The following is an 18,568-nucleotide window of genomic DNA, read 5'->3' as shown; positions in this document are numbered from 1 at the left end:
ACACATTTTGAGTTGCTGGTATTTGAGTTGCTGGTATTGAGTATTCTTAATCTTCTCATGCCCCTTTCTACTTCTTCACTGAGATATTTCCTTTTAACTTTAACTCATCCATCAGACAGTTTGACTTACTTAAAACAATTGATTTGTATTGTATGCATGCAAACCATTTACAAATGTACAAGAGAAACTGAGAATGAGTAATCTCCTGGATTAATTGGACGATGTTTGTCCATTATGCCTCAATTTTCCTTCCAAAATTGAGCAATATCGCCACCTGCTGTTTGTAGGGGCAAACGTCACTTTCTTACAATACTGTACAAAGACTACTGTCAACACGACCATCCTACACGCCCCGTATCACAGCGTTAGATCGATCGATAGTTATATAACATGTGTGTATATATATATATATATATATATATATATATCGATGTTTGCGGAGACGAAGATAAATTATATACAGAAGTGGAATAAGTTTTCTACTCAGATATTTAATAAAGTGTAAGTAGTTTAGTTATACATCAGCTAAAAATGCTTTGTTACAAGTAGAAGTGTTGCATTCAAAGTCTAACTAAGTAAAACGTTATATTATAATATAACCCTGTTAAAGGTTAAATGCTTGTCATGTCTTGGAGATAAAGTGGCCTGTTAAAGGAAGTTAGGGTTAATGGCTGTTTTTCACCATTAAGTATTTACGACAACCGTGACCACTTGAACGCAACGATGGGTCGTTAAAAGTGTGAATGCGGTGTGTTTGTGTATTTACGCGAAGGCACCGTGCGCTCTGATTGGCTGGCGGTCTGAGCCAAACAAGAAGAAGAAGAAGAAGAAGGAAAGGAGACGAAGAAGAAGAAGAAGTGTCACCGCTGGGACAAAAACAGTTCAATTCAGCCTCCAGGGCATTATTAGAAACCCCTCTGCTGACTGAGTGAATATCTTAATTTGATCATTAAAAACACGTAGAGTCTGAACAGCTAATACAGAAGGGCCTCGTCTCAGCGCGTGTCCACCTTCTACTGGTGTGAGATAGCTTAGCCTGTTAGCTTCACTGGACAGCCGTGTCCTTGTTTGCGGGACTTCACACGAGAAATCCACCGGAGCTGCACGCAAACTAATCCGGACTTTGCTTCACAACTGCAGCTGCACGCGTTGGGTCCAAACGCGGCTTTTGCACGTAAAGTATTACGGAAATCAACAAGGAAACATCCTGCAAAACAAGGAAGTCTGAATGAACTTTGATGCAGCTGTATTGCTTCATTGTGCTGCTCGCTCCTGTTCTCCCGTCCTGCATTGCTGATATTGATGATCTGTGACAGCGTCTGTGCGTGCAATCAATATATCGATTGACATTCAAACGAAGCTGGGCTGCAAGCGTGCTAGAGCCAACGTGAAAAAGTATCAAACAAGCGTTTCAGAGATGATTCCCGAAAAAGTGCCGAAGGAAGACGTCTTCCACGGGTCTGAGGAGCTGAAGAAGGAAGCTCACATCCCCAGCTTTGAGAAATATAAGGAGCTCTACTTAAAGTCCATAGAGAATCCCGATGGTAAATCAATTCTGTCATAATGTAATTAAGTTGTTAAAGTGGTAAAAGTACCTTTACTGTACTTAGAATTTTGAGATATTTTTACTTTACTGGATTATCCTATATTTTCTGCTCCGATTTACTGTATCCACTATAAGTACTTATTTTTGATTTATTGGCCCTGAAATAATTATAATTTAACTATATTATTGTCATTTTAAGAACATTTTTTGCCACTGATTTGATGATAGTATAATAACAAACTACATATTTTAAAAGAGATATTGCGTTGTAATTCTTAAGAATAATCAGGCTTTGGAATAAGATTTTTTAAAACAGTATTGTCACATTGTTGTTAACAAACTACTTTATTTTTCTGCACAAAATGTTGTTGATACATTTATGAACTATTAGACTGATATAAACTAATCAACTACACCAATACAAGATAATTTGTAGATAAATAACTAAGACTTAATTGTTATCCAGGATAACTATAATATAATACAGAGTGTTCTGAAATGAGCCGTTTTGCATAAGTCTTATGTATTTGATTTAAAAATATAATAGGTCTATGTCAGAGGTGCACTAACTCCTAAAGTATACAGAGCAGAAACCCTCCACAGTGTTGTTTCAGCCGAGGCAAAGGCATTCGAGTTATTCAGACTTTACTCAGACTGTGACTTAAAGCTGCATTTCAGAATATTATTATTTTAGGGGTTGTGCCAAGCCCTCAGGCTCAGCCCTAAATTAACAGTATAAAAAATCCAATTGAAGATTTCTCTATTCCGGAGAGACAGCAAGCGCATTTCGTGGCATCTGCAGGCAGTGGCAAGTCCTTCCGGCATATGCCACAGAGGCCGCTAATCTGTGGTAGCTGTGGCAAGTCCTTCCGGCATATGCCACAGATGCCACAACTTGCCGAGGCATCTGCCGGAGATGGGTCTGTCTGCAGACCGCAGCAAGGAGGCGTTTCCTATAGGGGCGTTTCCTAACTTTTTTTATCCAGCTGCTTTTATAAATCCTCGCAGAAGAAGTCATTGTTCTAGTGATGGGAATTCCGGCTCTTCTTGCTGAGCCGGATCATTTGGCTCACCAAGAAGAGCCGGCTCTTTCGGCTCCCAAAGGGCTCTTCAGTTTACCACATATTATACCTTTTAATTAAATCAAATGTAGCGCTGTTTTGACTAATGATTTATATGTGTACACATATATCACTTAAATTATTCAAGACATCCTTTGTACTAAAGTATTCAAAAGTAAAAATTACATGTTTAATATAAATTATTTGCTGTGGCCAATTGTTTTCATTGCATTTACAGACCCGTGTAACTCTCTGATACCACCCAATTAATGCATTGACTTGCTTGTAGAACCACGCTACACAAAACAGATGGCAACACCTATAAAAACTATTTAAAAAAAGGGGCTACTGTATCAACCTATATAAAGTATATAAATATAGTTTTTCTCCCTGCAGGAGAGGGGAGCGTGCTTTGAGATCAACTGCGAGGCTGCAGCGGGGAGAAGAGGGGGACAAAAAGTAGGAAGAGAAGTAATGGGTCAGAAACCCTCCTTTTTACGCAGCGGTCCAGACATAGACATCATAGCTACGGCGACATATATTCAGTTGCCAGTTACTTTTGGCATTAGGGCAGGGATATCTTTCAAGGTTTGACATCATGAATTGCGCTATTTTTAAAGCAAGCAACGATGTTTTCAAATCTGTAATCAAAAAGCTCCTCAAAAACACTATAGAAGCAGTTCCTGCCGTTGTTACGTTAGTTCAAACAGTAACAACGGACTACTTTTCTTAGCGGATGCATGTCAATTTAAATCAATACAAAAAACTATTTTTTAAATCAATAAAATCTTTTTCTAAATCCATAAAAGCATTTCAATTATTATTGGGAGTCATGTGGTTACTTTGTTGAGAATGTGGCCGTGTGTAATAAGCGGGATAATGTCCACATTGCACATTGCATGTGCCTTCATGCCGATCTAGATCCCTCCGCAAAAACAAAACAAAAAACGTCTCGTTCGCGGGCGAGAGCCGGCTCCCGTCGTTCACTATAGGAAATGCCCCTATAGGAAACGCCCCTATAGGAAACGCCTCCTTGCTGCGGTCTGCAGACAGACTCTATTGATCTGCCGCTGCTCAACGGGAGTTGCCACAAGATGCCAGAGTAACGCAGCGTCCACACTACAGCTCCAAAAATAGCTTGGAGCTGGGCGTGTCTGGAGCTTGGGGATTTTATTCAAGCAACACGACCAACAACCAATCACATGAATCTCCCGCCCCCGACATACAAAGCAAAAACCCCCGGGGATTTTATGCGAGCAATATATATATAAACTCCCCAAACAGGCGAAAACCTACCAGTTCCCCCCACTGCCTCTGCCACCTCCCTCCATGCTGGTTCCTCCGGTTTGTGTCCCGGTAGGTGAAGAGGGTCTGGTCATACAAAACCGGGTGATTGCTACGGTGATAGTTAGTTTCTCCTCCGACTTTTTTTGAAATATAGAAATGAACGGCGGGATATCTCTCCCAGCTTAGACGCGGTTTGATTGGCTGGCGCTTCAGCTGTCAGATTTTGGGAAACGGGATTTGATTGGCTGGCGCTGGCTACTCCGGCGTCCAGGCGACCAGAAGTTGAACAATGTTCAACTTCTGGTCGCCTGGGTCGCCTGAGACGCCTCGCTCTGCTACCCACAATTCAGTTCGGCGAAAAAGCGTAGACGGGCCGTAACGGCCCGTCTACACTACAGCGTCGAAAGCTCCAAGCAGCTCCAAGCTGCCCATTCACTTTCAATGGGGTGACGTCACGTAGCCGCGCTTTTTCGCCGAACTGAATTGTGGGTAGCCGAGCGAGGCGTCTCAGGCGACCCAGGCGACCAGAAGTTGAACATTGTTCAACTTCTGGTCGCCTGGACGCCGGAGTAGCCAGCGCCAGCCAATCAAATCCCGTTTCCCAAAATCTGACAGCTGAAGCGCTAGCCAATCAAACCGCGTCTAAGCTGGGAGAGATATCCCGCCGTTCATTTCTATATTTTCAAAAAAAGTCGGAGGAGAAACTAACTATCGCCGTAGCGAATCACCCGGTTTTGTATGACCAGACCCTCTTCACCTCCCGGGATACAAACCGGAGGAACCAGGCATGGAGGGAGGTGGCAGAGACAGTGGGGGAAACTGGTAGGTTTTCGCCTGTTTGGGGAGTTTATATATATATATATATTGCTCGCATAAAATCCCCGGGGTTTTTTGCTTTGTATGTCGGGGGCGGGAGATTCATGTGATTGGTTGTTGGCCGTGTTGCTTGAATAAAATCCCCAAGCTCCAGACACGCCCAGCTCCAAGCTATTTTTGGAGCTGTAGTGTGGACGCTCCGTAAGAGAAGGTTTACTGTAGCTGCCACTCGCCTTCCGTGGCAAATGCTGCTATTTAAACCCGTATTTATCGTGTAAAATGTTGCTGTTTAGGCATGACTTTATCGAACTGATCTGTACACAGGACTGATGTGCGATCTCTGTTTTTCAAAAAGAGTATACATTATCATTTCTATTCAATTTTACTTGGAGCATGGTTTGCTAAAATAAACAAACGTGCTATATTTATGATGAAATATTGGCAAGTGAGGGTTGCAACGCCCTTGGCAATTGTCGCTTCTTGAGGGGAGTTTCCACTGCTTGCTACGATAAACCAGGTGTAGCCTATGACTAGTAAAGACAAATAATTAACAAATAAATATCTGTATTGACACAGCAACGTGTACACTGGTGTTATTAGACTTGGCTACAGACTTAGGGCAGCTGTAACTGATTGCAGTTGCCACTGCTAGTGAGATGCTAAGGTTTACTTTATAAATTAGCCAAAGGACTTATATTTGCCCCATGCCTTCAGCAGCAGCAGGCCATTCACTTTGATGTTATCCCGTTATGAAATGTCATCATTTCGACAATAAAGAAATGCTATAAACGTTATCTTGCACGTTTTATCGAACCATCTCCGTTTCTAACTTTCTATATATTTAAAAAGAGATCTCTCTCTCATCTGCGTGCTGGGGCGGGGCCTCACATACATGCTGCTGCGCTGTGCACACTCTTATTATACATCCATGTGTGCACACAGTTCTGCCGGTAATGAATATTAGGATACATTTTGTGAGGAAACTTTTCCACCAATAATTCCAATAAGTATTCCAAAATGTATTCACTTCAGGGTTACGAAAGTAACTGTATTCGGATTAGTTGTTTATCAAATGTAACGCGAGCTGAATACAGTTACGCTACTTGTTTTTTGTATTCTGATTACGTAACGCCGTAACATGTATTCCGTTACAACCCAACCCTGTGTACAGATCATCAGTCCTGTGTACAGATCAGTTCGATAAAGTCATGCCAAAACAGCGACATTTTACACGATAAATACGGGTTTAAATAGCAGCATTTGCCACGGAAGGCGAGTGGCAGCTACCGTAAACCTTCTCTTACTCTGGCATCTTGTGGCAACTCCCGTTGAGCAGCGGCAGATGTCTCGGCAAGTTGTGGCATCTGTGGCAAATGCCGGAAGTACTTGCCACAGCTACCACAGAGTAGCCGCCTCTGTGGCATATGCCGGAAGTACTTGCCACAGCTACCACAGAGTAGCGGCCTCTGTGGCATATGCCGGAAGGACTTGCCACTGCCTGCAGATGCCACGAAATGAGCCAGGCCCTACTGCTATTCCGGCCACTTTTGTCTAGGTTATGACATGTTATGGAAAAAACAACAATTTAGGAGTAAAATCAACATAATAATAATCATTAAATAAAAATAACTTAAATTTTAAGCCCTGAAAACCTATAAGTATGGCTCGTAAAAAATATTCATTCATTGTTTTCCTGCAGACAACGTGTATGGCTGGATTATGTCAGGGTTTTCTGGTCCTTTCGGCGGGACGTGTCTCTGCTGAATTTACCAGACCAGATTCCATATCTGTGCAGTTATTGTTAATCAAACACTAGCTAATTTCATTTCTTTGTGAAGTGGAGTCTCTGTGTAAAGTATGTAAGAGACATGAAACAAGTTTTTCCTGCAGGTGGAATCTGATCTCTGGCTCTGGGCTCAGAGTTTATAAACAACCATTATTACGTTCTCCATAGCTGTGCCATGATGAAATAACCGTGCTGGGTTATTATGCCTTATGTATGTTAATGATACACAGAGAAGGCTAGCCCATAAACGTTTTGCAAAAGGAACTTCAACAAGTGGGACAAGTTATAGTGAGATAATTATTAACCATCTTGAGTTGCAAACACATATGTTGGCCGGTTTTGTTTTTGTTGAATGCTGAAATAAATATTGTATTTAGCTCTTCATGAGCTCTGCTGGTGGTTCAGTGAAACACTCAGTCTTTCAAAAGCTTTTATCTGGTTGCATTTTCTCCGAAGGGAAGGTTTGCTGCCTTTCTGTTTGAAATGATGATCTTTGAAGCACCTTGGTAACTCAACTGGTTAAACAAGCAGCACTAATGTAGCAAAGCTCAGTCCTTTCCACAGTGGCCTGGGTTTTTAAAGAAGCAACAAATACAATCATCTTTTAAATGTAATTGCTCAAAACAAGACATTTCAGAGCTTTAGGAAATTGACTTTTCACACATTTCTTGCAATTCATAGACAAACTGCTTAACTTATAAACTGAGAAACAATCTGTGTTATAACGAACATCATTTTGAGGTGTAGTTTTTAAATTGTACACATAATCAATTAATTTCACCTTGTTCTGGTGATTTTTGTTGGACCTCTGTTGTTGTTTTTGGACATTTTAAAGTAAATTCTAAAAGTGGTTGCCACAATCCGAATCCTCTTTCAACCAAATGCATCTTGCAACATGTGTGGCCTGACTGCAAGAGCCACACAGGCCAACAACATACAAGCTGTGATTTGCAACATAACTGTCTTTCCTGCTAAATCTGAAGCATTGCATTAAATACGACAATACCTGAGGCCTGTATCTTACAAATGTATCTGAGATGAAGGCAAGGCAAGTTTATTTATATAGCAATTTTCAACACAACACAAGGCAATTCAAAGTGCTTTACAAAAAATGAAAGACATTAAGAAAATGGCATTTAAAATCAGTCATTAAAAACAAAAGCTAATAAAATAAACATTAACAGAAAAAATACATGGATAAAAGTTACAGTGCAGTCTAAGATATGAATAGTTCAATTAAAAGCAGCGACAAAAAGAAAAGTCTTCAGCCTGGATTTAAAAGTAGTCAGAGTTGCAGCGGACCTGCAGGTTTCTGGGAGTTTGTTCCAGATATTTGGAGCATAATAACTGAATGCTGCTTTACCATGTTTAGTTCTGACTCTGGGGACAGAAAGCTGACCAGTCCCTGAAGACCTGAGAGATCTGGATGGTTCATAATTTAGCAATGGGTCAGAAATGTATTTTGGGCCTAAACCATTCAGTGCTTTATAAACCAGCAGCAGTATTTTGAAAACTATTCTTTGACACACAGGAAGCCAGTGTAAAGACTTCAGAACAGGAGTGATGTGATCCACTTTCTTAGTGTTAGTGAGGACTCGAGCAGCGGCGTTCTGAATCAGCTGAAGCTTCCGAATAGATTTTTTTTAGTGAGACCTGTGAAGACACCATTGTAGTAGTCGAGTCTACTGAAGATAAAAGCATGGACAAGTTTTTCCAAATCCTGCTGTGACATTAGTCTTTTAATCCTAGATATATTCTTTAGGTGATAGGAGGCTGATTTAGTAACTGTTTTAATGTGACTGTTGAAACTCAGGTCAGAGTCCATGACTACACCTAGATTTCTGGCTTTATCTGTTGTTTTGAACATTGCAGCCTGAAGCTCAGCGCTAACTTTTATACGTTCTGCCTTGGCTCCAAAAACTAGGGATGCTCCGATCGCCAATTTCGGGGCCGATTGCCGGAATCAGTATCGGCCGATACCGATCGCCGATCCCATCGAGTGGGCGGGGCCTAAATGGAAGATCACTTTAAATCTTCCATTTAAATTGATGTTTAAAACTCTGTTAATGGGGCTCATTCACTGGAGCTTCCACAAACAACAATCAACTTAATTATTACATTCAAATTATGTACATTATTCAAGTTTACATTCACTTTGGATAATAACACGGGAGAAATTAGCAGAAGCGCTCTCTTTTCCTCTCTCCCTCTCTCTCTCTCCCCCCTCTCTCCCTCTCCTGACAGCCTGTCAGTATCTCATGCAGCTCACTGATCCAGTAATGAGTGACCCGACAGTGAAGAATACATATATTTATAATAACTAGTTTAGCTTGTTCCAGAGGTAGATAAAATAGCTAAGTGTGTAACTCTTACGGTACGTCCACACAGCAGCTTTTTAAAAATCTTGATAATCTTGGAGCTGGGCTTGTCTGAAAGCTTGGGGATTTTTTGCAACCAACAACCAATCACATGAATCTCCCGCCGCCGACATACAAAGCAAAAAACCCCGGGGTTTTTATGCGAGCAATATATATAACTCCCCAAACAGGCGAAAACCTACCTACCCACTGTCTCTGCCACCTCCCTCCATGCCTGGTTCCTCCGGTTTGTATCCCGTTAATAGTTCTGGTCGTAAAGAACCGGGTGATTTGCTACCGTAGTTTCTCGTTTGGAATATGAGGAAATGAACTGCGGTCTGGTTCTCCCTGTGTGTGTGTTTCGCTGTGCTTACCGGTCCGGGGGGCAGAGCTGCAGGATTTCTGCTTCACACACGTTGCATACCACTATTTTACTGTCTTTTTCGGACATAATGCCAGACCGGTGAAGCCACTTTGGCGAGCTTGTTTTGCCGCACACAGAGAAAAGTGTCATGTATTTTACGTCATGCGATCGGCTCTCGCGATCGGCATGTTTAGAGAGCACCGATCGATCGGTAGAGAGTGAGTATCGGCCGATCTCAATCGGTGACCGATCGATCGGAGCATCCCTACCAAAAACCATTACCTCAGTTTTATCTTTGTTTAATTGGAGAAAGTTCTGACACATCCAGTCATTGATTTGTTCAATGCACTTACTCAGTATTTGAATTGGAGCATAGTCTCCTGGTGAAATTGTTACGTAAATTTGTGTGTCATCTGCATAGCTATAGTAACTTATTTAGTTGTTCTTCATTATCTGAGCCAGTGGTAGCATGTAGACGTTAAAGAGAAGAGGCCCCAAGATGGATCCTTGAGGTACCCCACATGTCATATTTGTCAACTCAGATGTGTATTTACCTATAGAAACACAATTGTTTCTGTCCTTTAAGTAGGATTCAAACCAATTTAGAACTGTTTCCGAAAGTCCCACCCAGTTTTCCAGTCGGTCTAGTAATATGCTGTGGTCAACAGTGTCAAACGCAGCACTGAGATCTAATAATACTAACACTGAAGTTCTGCCACTGTCTGTGTTTAAGTGGATGTCATTGAAGACCTTTACAAGAGCAGTCTCAGTGCTGTGTTTTGGACGAAAGCCTGACTGGAACACATCGAAACACTTATTTCAATGCAAGAAATTACTCAACTGTTGAAAAAACTACTTTTTCAATGATTTTACCGAGAAATGGCAGGTTTGATATGGGCCTGTAATTGTTCATTACTGAAGCATCTAGATTATTCTTTTTAAGAGCGGTTTAATGACTGCAGTTTTCAGGGCCTGTGGAAAAATACCTGAGTGAAGAGATTTGTTTACTATATGAAGTAGATCTGAGGCCATGCAAGGAAAAACATCTTTGAAAAATGCTGTTGGAATAATATCAAGGCAGCAGGAGGAGGGCTTCAGAAGTTGTATAATGTCCTCTAGGTTTTTATCATTAATCTGATGGAGTTGTGTTATGGTGTTTGAATTGATGTTAAGTGGACACAGAGACAACACATTTGCTGTTCCTGATGCAGAGGCACTGACTGCTTGTCTGATTTTCTGAATTTTGTCAGTGAAGAAGGAGGCAAAATCATTGCATGCCCTGGTGGATAGAAATTCAGAGGCTACTGACACTGGGGGGTTAGTTAGTCTGTCGACGGTAGCGAACACTGCATGTGCGTTGTTTTTGTTTTTGGTAATCATGTCAGAGAAGAACGATTGTCGTGCGTTTTTCAATTCCAAATGATAAAGGCCAAGTCTCTCTTTATAGATTTCAAAGTGAACCTGGAGATTTGTTTTTCGCCACCTACGTTCAGCTTTTGGGACACTCTCTTTTTTCTGCTCTCACAGTCATGGCCTTTCTGCATGGAGATATTTTCTTGCCAGACACTTCCTTTACCTTAATTGGAGCAATGGCATCTATAACATTTTTTATTTGTGAATTAAAATGATCTACTAGCTCATTTACTGAGGTGTTAGCAGGGGCAAGTGTGGTAGAAACATTCTGAGTAAACATTTCCCTAGTATTTTCAGTTAAATATCGCTTTGTGGTTACCTCTTTTTGAACATTTGTGTGAACAGAAATAGAGCTCTCAAAGAAAACACAGGAATGGTCAGACAGTGCAACATCAGTCACCACAACCTTAGAGATATTCAGACCCGTTGAGATAATTAAGTCCAGAGTGTGCCCCTTATTGTGTGTGGGCTCCGTCACATGCTGAGTCAGTCCATAGCTATCAAGAACACAAAACAGTTATTTTGAAGACGTATATTTATTATTTTGTGTCTTCTCCCGTCCTGCAGAGTTTTGGGGCGACATTGCTAAAGATTTCTTCTGGAAGACCAAACACTCGGGTCCGTTCCTCGAATACAACTTCGATGTGACTAAAGGAGAAATATTCACCAAGTTCATGGAAGGAGCTTCAACCAACATCTGCTACAATCTGCTCGACCGCAACGTCTACGAGAGGAAGCTCGGAGATAAAGTGGCCTTCTACTGGTGAGCGTGCGTGTGTGTGCGTGCGCGCGTGTGTGTGCGTGCGCGTGTGTGTGCGTGCGTGTGCGTGTGTGTGTGTGTGTTGGTTAGCATGACATTTTAAAATATGTTTTTTTGGGTTAATAAAAAGTTGTTTGTTATTATGATAATCAAGTATTCGTTGGAGCTAAAAGGGCAATTTATGTCTATTTTAAGTATTAAAAAAAAATGTTTGATGCTAAAAATGTGTTGGAAAGAAAAGACTACTTCCCTGTACACACATTTGCATCATCACTCTTATTCTCATTTGACATACCTGTTGCTATTCCTTCCCTTAACCTCTCCATCTCTTCCTCTTGGCTGACCCTCTTTACTGAAACACTGCACTTGTTCCTGTTTGTCCTGAAAGGCTCCTCTTCTCGCTCTGCAGCATCACTTCTTTTCTTTCACTCTCTCTTCTCCCTCTTTGTGCCTCTTGCCATCGGGCTCTGATGTGTCCTCATGTGAATGCTGAGGCCACAGGGAGGAATGCAGTCAGGCCACACAAGGCTTTTTAAAGCGGTGCCATCCAGGGAGAGGATGGGGAAAGTGGGAACGTGTGATTAAAATGTAGCGGAGATACCAGCACATGTGAGCCCTCGCTGACTTTAATGTGCAGGACCATCTCTGAAAGCAGTGCTGCAACTTATCATTATTTTCATTAATATTAGGTCATTTTCTCTATAAGATGTCTTGTAGTGTAACATCTTGACTACAGTTTCCCTGAGCAAAAGGGACATTTTTTACACAAAACAAACAAAAGCTAAACCAGTAAATGTAGACTTTTATTGATTAAATCCAACGTATGCCAACCTTTTTGCCGATCCACTAATCATACTATCTGCTAAATGTTTCCTCTGTAACAAACAGTTATTCTTATTCAGATTTGACTGCAGATTATTTTAGCCATTTAGCGAATATTTAATTTATTAACACATTTGACAAGGAAAAGCAGAACACCTGCATTCATGTTAGAATTTTGCTTGAACAATACAACAATGAACATATTGTCAATATTGTTTTTGGATTTCATCTGCTACTTCTTAAGCTTATAAAAGCCTCTTAGATCAGCTAAAAAATGCATCTTTTAAAATCTGAAAACAAGGATTCTTTTGGAGAAAAGCTGATTCTTGTAGAGATTTTTGGTTCTCACAGAACAAAGCTACAAACATATGATCATCTTTTAGATTAAACTAACCAACAGTATATTGAGGAGTTAAAATGAGAAGAATTTAAAACATCTACAGGAGTAAAAACCAGTTATCCATAAAGGGACTTCTTACATTTCGGTCAAAAAATTCAAAATGTGTTTTTAGCACAGTGTTCAATTTATGGCTTTGAATAAAAATTAGTTGTTCTTTATTTAGTTTTATCACTATGAATGAAATGATGAACTAAGCCACTTTAACTCAAACTAAACGCTGATACTGTTTTCACCCTGACCTCGAGAAGTCACTTGTTCCCTTAAGAACATATAAAAGAAAGTTTATTATCATTTGATACGCTGGTCTTTTTTAGTTTTAAGTGATGTCGTCATACTAAAGAAACAGTTTGTCCTCCTCGGTCCCTGACATTCAAACCCACAGTGTTGAAGATGTGTTTCACTGTTTTTTATTTATAGGCGTGTGTACGTGCTATTATCGCTCTTAACATTTGCAGTACGGATAGCCGGGCCAACTTGTCTGATAACCTTCAGCGAAGTGTTTGTTACCAGCATGCAAAACATGTTTCTCCTGCACTTATTTATAAAGTGTTTTAAAAAAGTAGTTGGCTTGTTTTGTCTTACCAACAGTCTAACATGAATACAAGTTTAGTATTCTAGCATAACCAATTGATCTGCCACACTTATATAACAATGTATATCATCTAATGTCAGATATCTCTGCAGTTGCATTTCAGCCTATACGTTGCAATGAGCTGCGAAAACAAACAAAGGTGTGAGTTGATTAAGAAACAGTACAGACTTCTTTCTCCAAAGAGCACTGACAACATGATTTTACTCTGTCCTGTTAATAATAATAGATTTATTTTGTTAGCGCTTTTACAGGTGCTCAAATACGCTTTACAGATATAGTGAAAAGAACAACAAATACATATATAGTTAAAGTTAAAGTCAAATAATACAAAAACAATCACACATTAAAAGCCAGATTGAAGAGGTGAGTTTTTGTAAGTTTTTTTGAAGGTGGTGAGGTCAGTGCAGTCTCTGGTGGGTTGTGGGAGTGAGTTCCAGAGGGAGGGGGCAGCGACGGAGAAGGCTCTCTCCCCCCAGGTCCGGTGATTGATGCGGGTGGGGATGGATAGGAGGTTGGCTTCTGATGAGGGATTATACAAGGGTTCTTATCAGGATTGTATGTATGTAAAAAAAAAAACCAGTATTATATTTGATTTGGTTATCTCTTACATATCTGTCAGTGTCTATATAACCGCTGTCTTTATTGTGTCCTGATTACGCACGCGCACACACACACACACACACACACACACACACACACACACACACACACACACACACACACACACACACACACACACACACACACACACACACACACACACACACACCACACACACACACACACACACACACACACACACACACACACACACACACACACACACACACACACACACACACACACACACACACACACACACACACACACACACACACACACACACACACACACACACACACACACACACACACACACACACACACACACACACACACACACACACACACACACACACACACACACACACACACACACACTCACTGCAGCTCAGATGTCGTATTGTGATTGATTATCGATGTCAGAGCTCTAAAACAGTATCAGTCATTCTGTGAACTCCCATCAGCGCTCGGTGCCAAGCGGGTCACAGAGACCTTTCAGCTCTGCCAGCTCCCCGCCCACCACCAACACACCCACACACACATATACACACTATACTGGAAGAACCTAAAGAAACAGTGTGTGCACTATTGAGAAACTCCACTGAGGCAGCAGTGTGTTTCTGGATCAGTTTACCACTGAAGCTGTAGAGTGAGCTGTCACTCACTGCTGCTGAGGCGTTTTGCAACAGTTTCATATGCTGGATGCCAGGGGAGGGTGGGGCTCATGTGTGTGTGTTTGTGTTCCTTTTAATGCTGGTCTTATCAGCCTCAACCAGTTAGGCAATAAAATGAGAGACCGAGTGTGAAACGCTCATTTTGGATTTAATGCAACACATCTGAAAGTGATTTTACTCTGCTCATTAAAGTTATGTGACTCTAATGTCAAACAAGTTGCACAAAAACAGCTCGGTTTCCTTCTGGGATTTAAACTGTGCAGCTTTGTACATGTGTTCTACTTTATGGTCCATGCACACATGTTGGTAGACTGAGAACACATTTAAACTTCAGGGAAGGAACTTTTTGTGACGTGTTTAAGCTTGTATTCAATGCTCATAAACGTGCGTGTTCATGCTTACATATTTTATAATGTTGCTCAAGATTTGCAACAGTTTTGTCCCCATGGTGGATTTAAAGTCCTGCGAAGATTGCACTCTAGAAAAACACTCTTTCATAATGCTCTCAACATGTCTTTTTTATTTACTTCGCCTCATCTCTTACTTGTTGACGGACGTTATGTGTGTGTTTTTATAAATGTGCACTTGTTGTCCCCCTCTTACACATTATATTGCAAAAGGGGAATCGAGGAGAAACTCGGAGAGCTTTTAAAGCAAAAAATAGACAAACTTCAAGGAGTACATTTGTGACATTTAGTTTGCATTGGGATAAAGAAGTTGCAGGTTGATTGACGTCAGTCAGAAAATGTTATTGCATCATTTCCTGCTAACACAAAATGGTAAAGTACATTGATTTCGTGCCTCAAACCTGGCTACAATGACATTTGTTAAACTATACTGTACACAAAGGCCTTAAAACTAGATAAAATAAGTATTTGTCAACGTCGCCTCGCACGTTGAGATGGTTATTTTTTCCAGACATATTTTCAAACTATTATTTGGTTGACAAATGAATTGTAAAACATATTTTCTGCAGTGATGCTGCAACTGACGATTATTCTCTCAATTAACTGAGTAACCGTTTGATCTGAAATGTAAAAGAAATAGAGAAAGTCCTATTTTCCTGAAGCCTAAACGTTTCCTAACCAGCTTAAATCACTAATACATTCAGTATTCTAGCTCTAATTGTTCAATAAATTAATAACGACAATATTCCAGAGTTGAACCCCGTCCCTATGAAACTCATTTGGTATAATTAAAAGCTTTTATTCGAAAATGTCTATTGTTGGTTTTGCATAAATGATCTATCCAAGAATGTAAAGGGTTAACAGTATGACAATGAGAGGCTTAAGTAGAGATGAATTTAATTATCGTGATGCATTAATATAATTATATAAATGTAATAATAGTGCAGAGTTGGGTCCCAGCTCTCCTCTCCATCACGAACTGTGTGTCTCGTCTCTGTAGACTCAGCTGTGACTCCGAGAGACGAGATTCACGGACACGGCTATAATTTAATAATCTGGAGAGGCAGCGCTGTCACAACTCATTCATCTCCCTGTGCTCTCGAGACAATGCTATTCATCTAAAAGCCTTAGTCCAGCAAAACGAGCCCGTGTGTGTGAGATATGAGCTACGTGAACTTGAATGTTACTTTTGCAAGGATGCATTTTCCTTCAACGCCCATGGTGTAACTGTGTTGTGAAAAAGGGGAAAGTTTAAATCTTTCACAACTGGGCTGAAGTTTGCTGATCAAAATCTGGCTGTGATAAAAGTTCCGGTTTTTAGATCTTTATTTTAGTACCGAAGGAGTGGTGGTTCCCCTTTTCAAAAAGGGGATCAGAGGGTGTGTGCCAATTTCAGAGGCATCACACTACTCAGCCTCCCCGGGAAAGTTTACTCCAAGGTACTTGAAAGGAGGGTCAGGCCGATTGTCGACCCTCAGATTGAGGAGGAACAATGTGGATTCCGTCCTGGTCGTGGAACGACGGATCAACTTTTTACTCTCGCAAGGATTCTGGAGGGGGCCTGGGAGTACGCTTATCCGGTCTACATGTGTTTTGTAGACTTGGAGAAGGCGTATGACCGAGTTCCCAGAGAGTTACTGTGGCAGGTGCTGCGGGAGTATGGGGTGAGGGGGGTCTCTACTCAGGGCCATCCAATCTCTGTACTCCCAAAGCGAGAGCTGTGTCCGGGTCCTCGGCAGTAAGTCGGACCCATTCCCGGTGAGGGTTGGCCTCCGCCAGGGCTGCACTTTGTCACCAATCCTGTTTGTAATATACATGGATCGGAGGCGTAGTCGTGGGGGGGGGGGGGGGTCTGCAGTTCAGTGGACTAAGGATTGCACCACTGCTTTTTGCAGATGATGTGGTTCTAATGGCTTCATCGGTCTGCGACCTTCAGCACTCACTGGATTGGTTCGCAACCGAGTGTGAAGCGGCTGGGATGAGGATCAGCACCTCCAAATCTGAGGCCATGGTTCTCAGCAGGAAACCGATGGACTGTCCACTCCAAGTAGGGAATGAGTCCTTACCCCAAGTGAAGAAATTCAAGTATCTCGGGGTCTTGTTCTCGAGTGAGGGAACAATGGAGCGTGAGATGGGCCGGAGAGTCGGAGCAGCGGGAGCGGTACTGCAGTCGCTTTACCGCACCGTTGTGACGAAAAGGGAGCTGAGCCGGAAGGCAAAGCTCTCTGTCTACCGGGCCATTTTCGTTCCTACCCTCTCCTATGGTCATGAAGGATGGGTCATGAACGAGATCGCGGATACAAGCGGCCGAGATGGGTTTTCTCCGCCGGGTGGCTGGTGTCTCCCTTAGGGATAAGGTGAGAAGTTCGGTCATCAGGGAGGGACTCAGAGTTGAACCGCTCCTCCTTCGCGTCGAAAGGAGCCAGTTGAGGTGGTTCAGGCACCTAGTTAGGATGCCACCTGGGCGCCTCCCTAGGGAGGTGTTCCAGGCGCGTCCAGCTGGGAAGAGACCAAGGGGTAGACCTAGGACCAGGTGGAGGGATTATATCTCTTCGCTGGCCTGGGAGCGCCTTGGGATCCCCCAGTCAGAGCTGGTTGATGTGGCCAGGGAAAAGAAGGTTTGGGGCTCTCTGCTGGAACTGCTACCCCCGCGACCCGACCACGGATAAGCGGGAGAAGATGGATGGATGGTTAAATTGAGAAAAAGTGGTGGCTCGGCTGGATAAACCGGCTTCGAAATGTGTACACCTCCCATGCTGAGACATTAGTTATTTGGTTAAACGTAATATGTATCATATACACACAGAAATAATAATGTACATCTCTGTCTAGTGAGATGAGATTTCACCCCCTGCTTGTAAAACATACAGAAATGATTAAGAATAACATGTAACTCATAATTAGGGATGCTCCTATCGCCAATTTTTGGGCCGATCGCCGGAATCAGTATCGGCCGATACCGATCGAGTGGGGATCTTCCATTTAAAGTGATGTTTACAACTCAGTTAATTTGGGCTCATTCACTGGCGCTGCACAAACAACAACCAACATAATTATTACTTTCAAATGAAGTACATTATTCAAGTTTACATTAACTTTGGATAATAACACAGGAGATGAGCGGAAGTGCTCTCTTTTCCTCTTTCCCCCTCCCTTTCTCTCTCTCCCTCTCCAGACAGCCTGTCAGTATCTCATGCAGCTCGCTGATCCAGTAATGAGTGACCCGACAGTGGAGAATATATATATTTATAACTAGTTTAGCTTGTTCCAGAGGTAGATAAAATGGCTAAGTGTGTTAGGTCTAAGTCTTGGTGTGTGTTTTGCTCACCGGTCCGTCACAGCGGACGGAGCTGCAGGATTTCTGCTTCACACACGTTGCATAGCACTATTTTATTGTCATTTTCGGACACCTTAAAATAATGCCAGACTGGTGAAGCCATTTTGGCGAGCTTGTTTTGCCACGCACAGAGAAAAGTGTCATGTATTTTACGTCATGTGATCGGCTCTCTCGATCGGCCTTTATAGAGAGCACCGATCGATCGGCCGAGAGTGAATATCGGCCGATATTGATCGGCGACAGATCGATCGGAGCATCCCTGCTTATAATAATTGGGATGTATCAGAAACCCTTGTAAGAAATTAATAAGCAAAAGTGGCTTGAACTGAGTATAAATTGAGTAT

At 41.9% G+C, this 18,568-nt stretch overlaps 1 protein-coding gene across 3 annotated transcripts in view; it reads left to right on the top strand.

Moving 5' to 3' along the window:
- Window positions 1-783: 783 nt before the first annotated feature.
- acss2 (acyl-CoA synthetase short chain family member 2) overlaps window positions 784-18,568 on the top strand; it is a 39,778-nt gene continuing 21,993 nt past the window's right edge. For all 3 annotated transcript variants that reach the window (XM_034086801.2, XM_034086800.2, XM_034086799.2), the window contains exons 1-2: window positions 784-1,544; window positions 11,198-11,393. In XM_034086801.2, coding sequence (XP_033942692.1) covers window positions 1,418-1,544; window positions 11,198-11,393 — 323 coding nt within the window. In that variant the 5' untranslated portion in view covers window positions 784-1,417. The remainder of the gene's footprint in view (window positions 1,545-11,197; window positions 11,394-18,568) is intronic.

This window comes from Pseudochaenichthys georgianus, chromosome 7, assembly GCF_902827115.2.
Source record: "Pseudochaenichthys georgianus chromosome 7, fPseGeo1.2, whole genome shotgun sequence".
NCBI classification, from domain to species: Eukaryota; Metazoa; Chordata; class Actinopteri; order Perciformes; family Channichthyidae; genus Pseudochaenichthys; species Pseudochaenichthys georgianus.
This window is presented reverse-complemented; position numbering and strand designations above follow the sequence as displayed.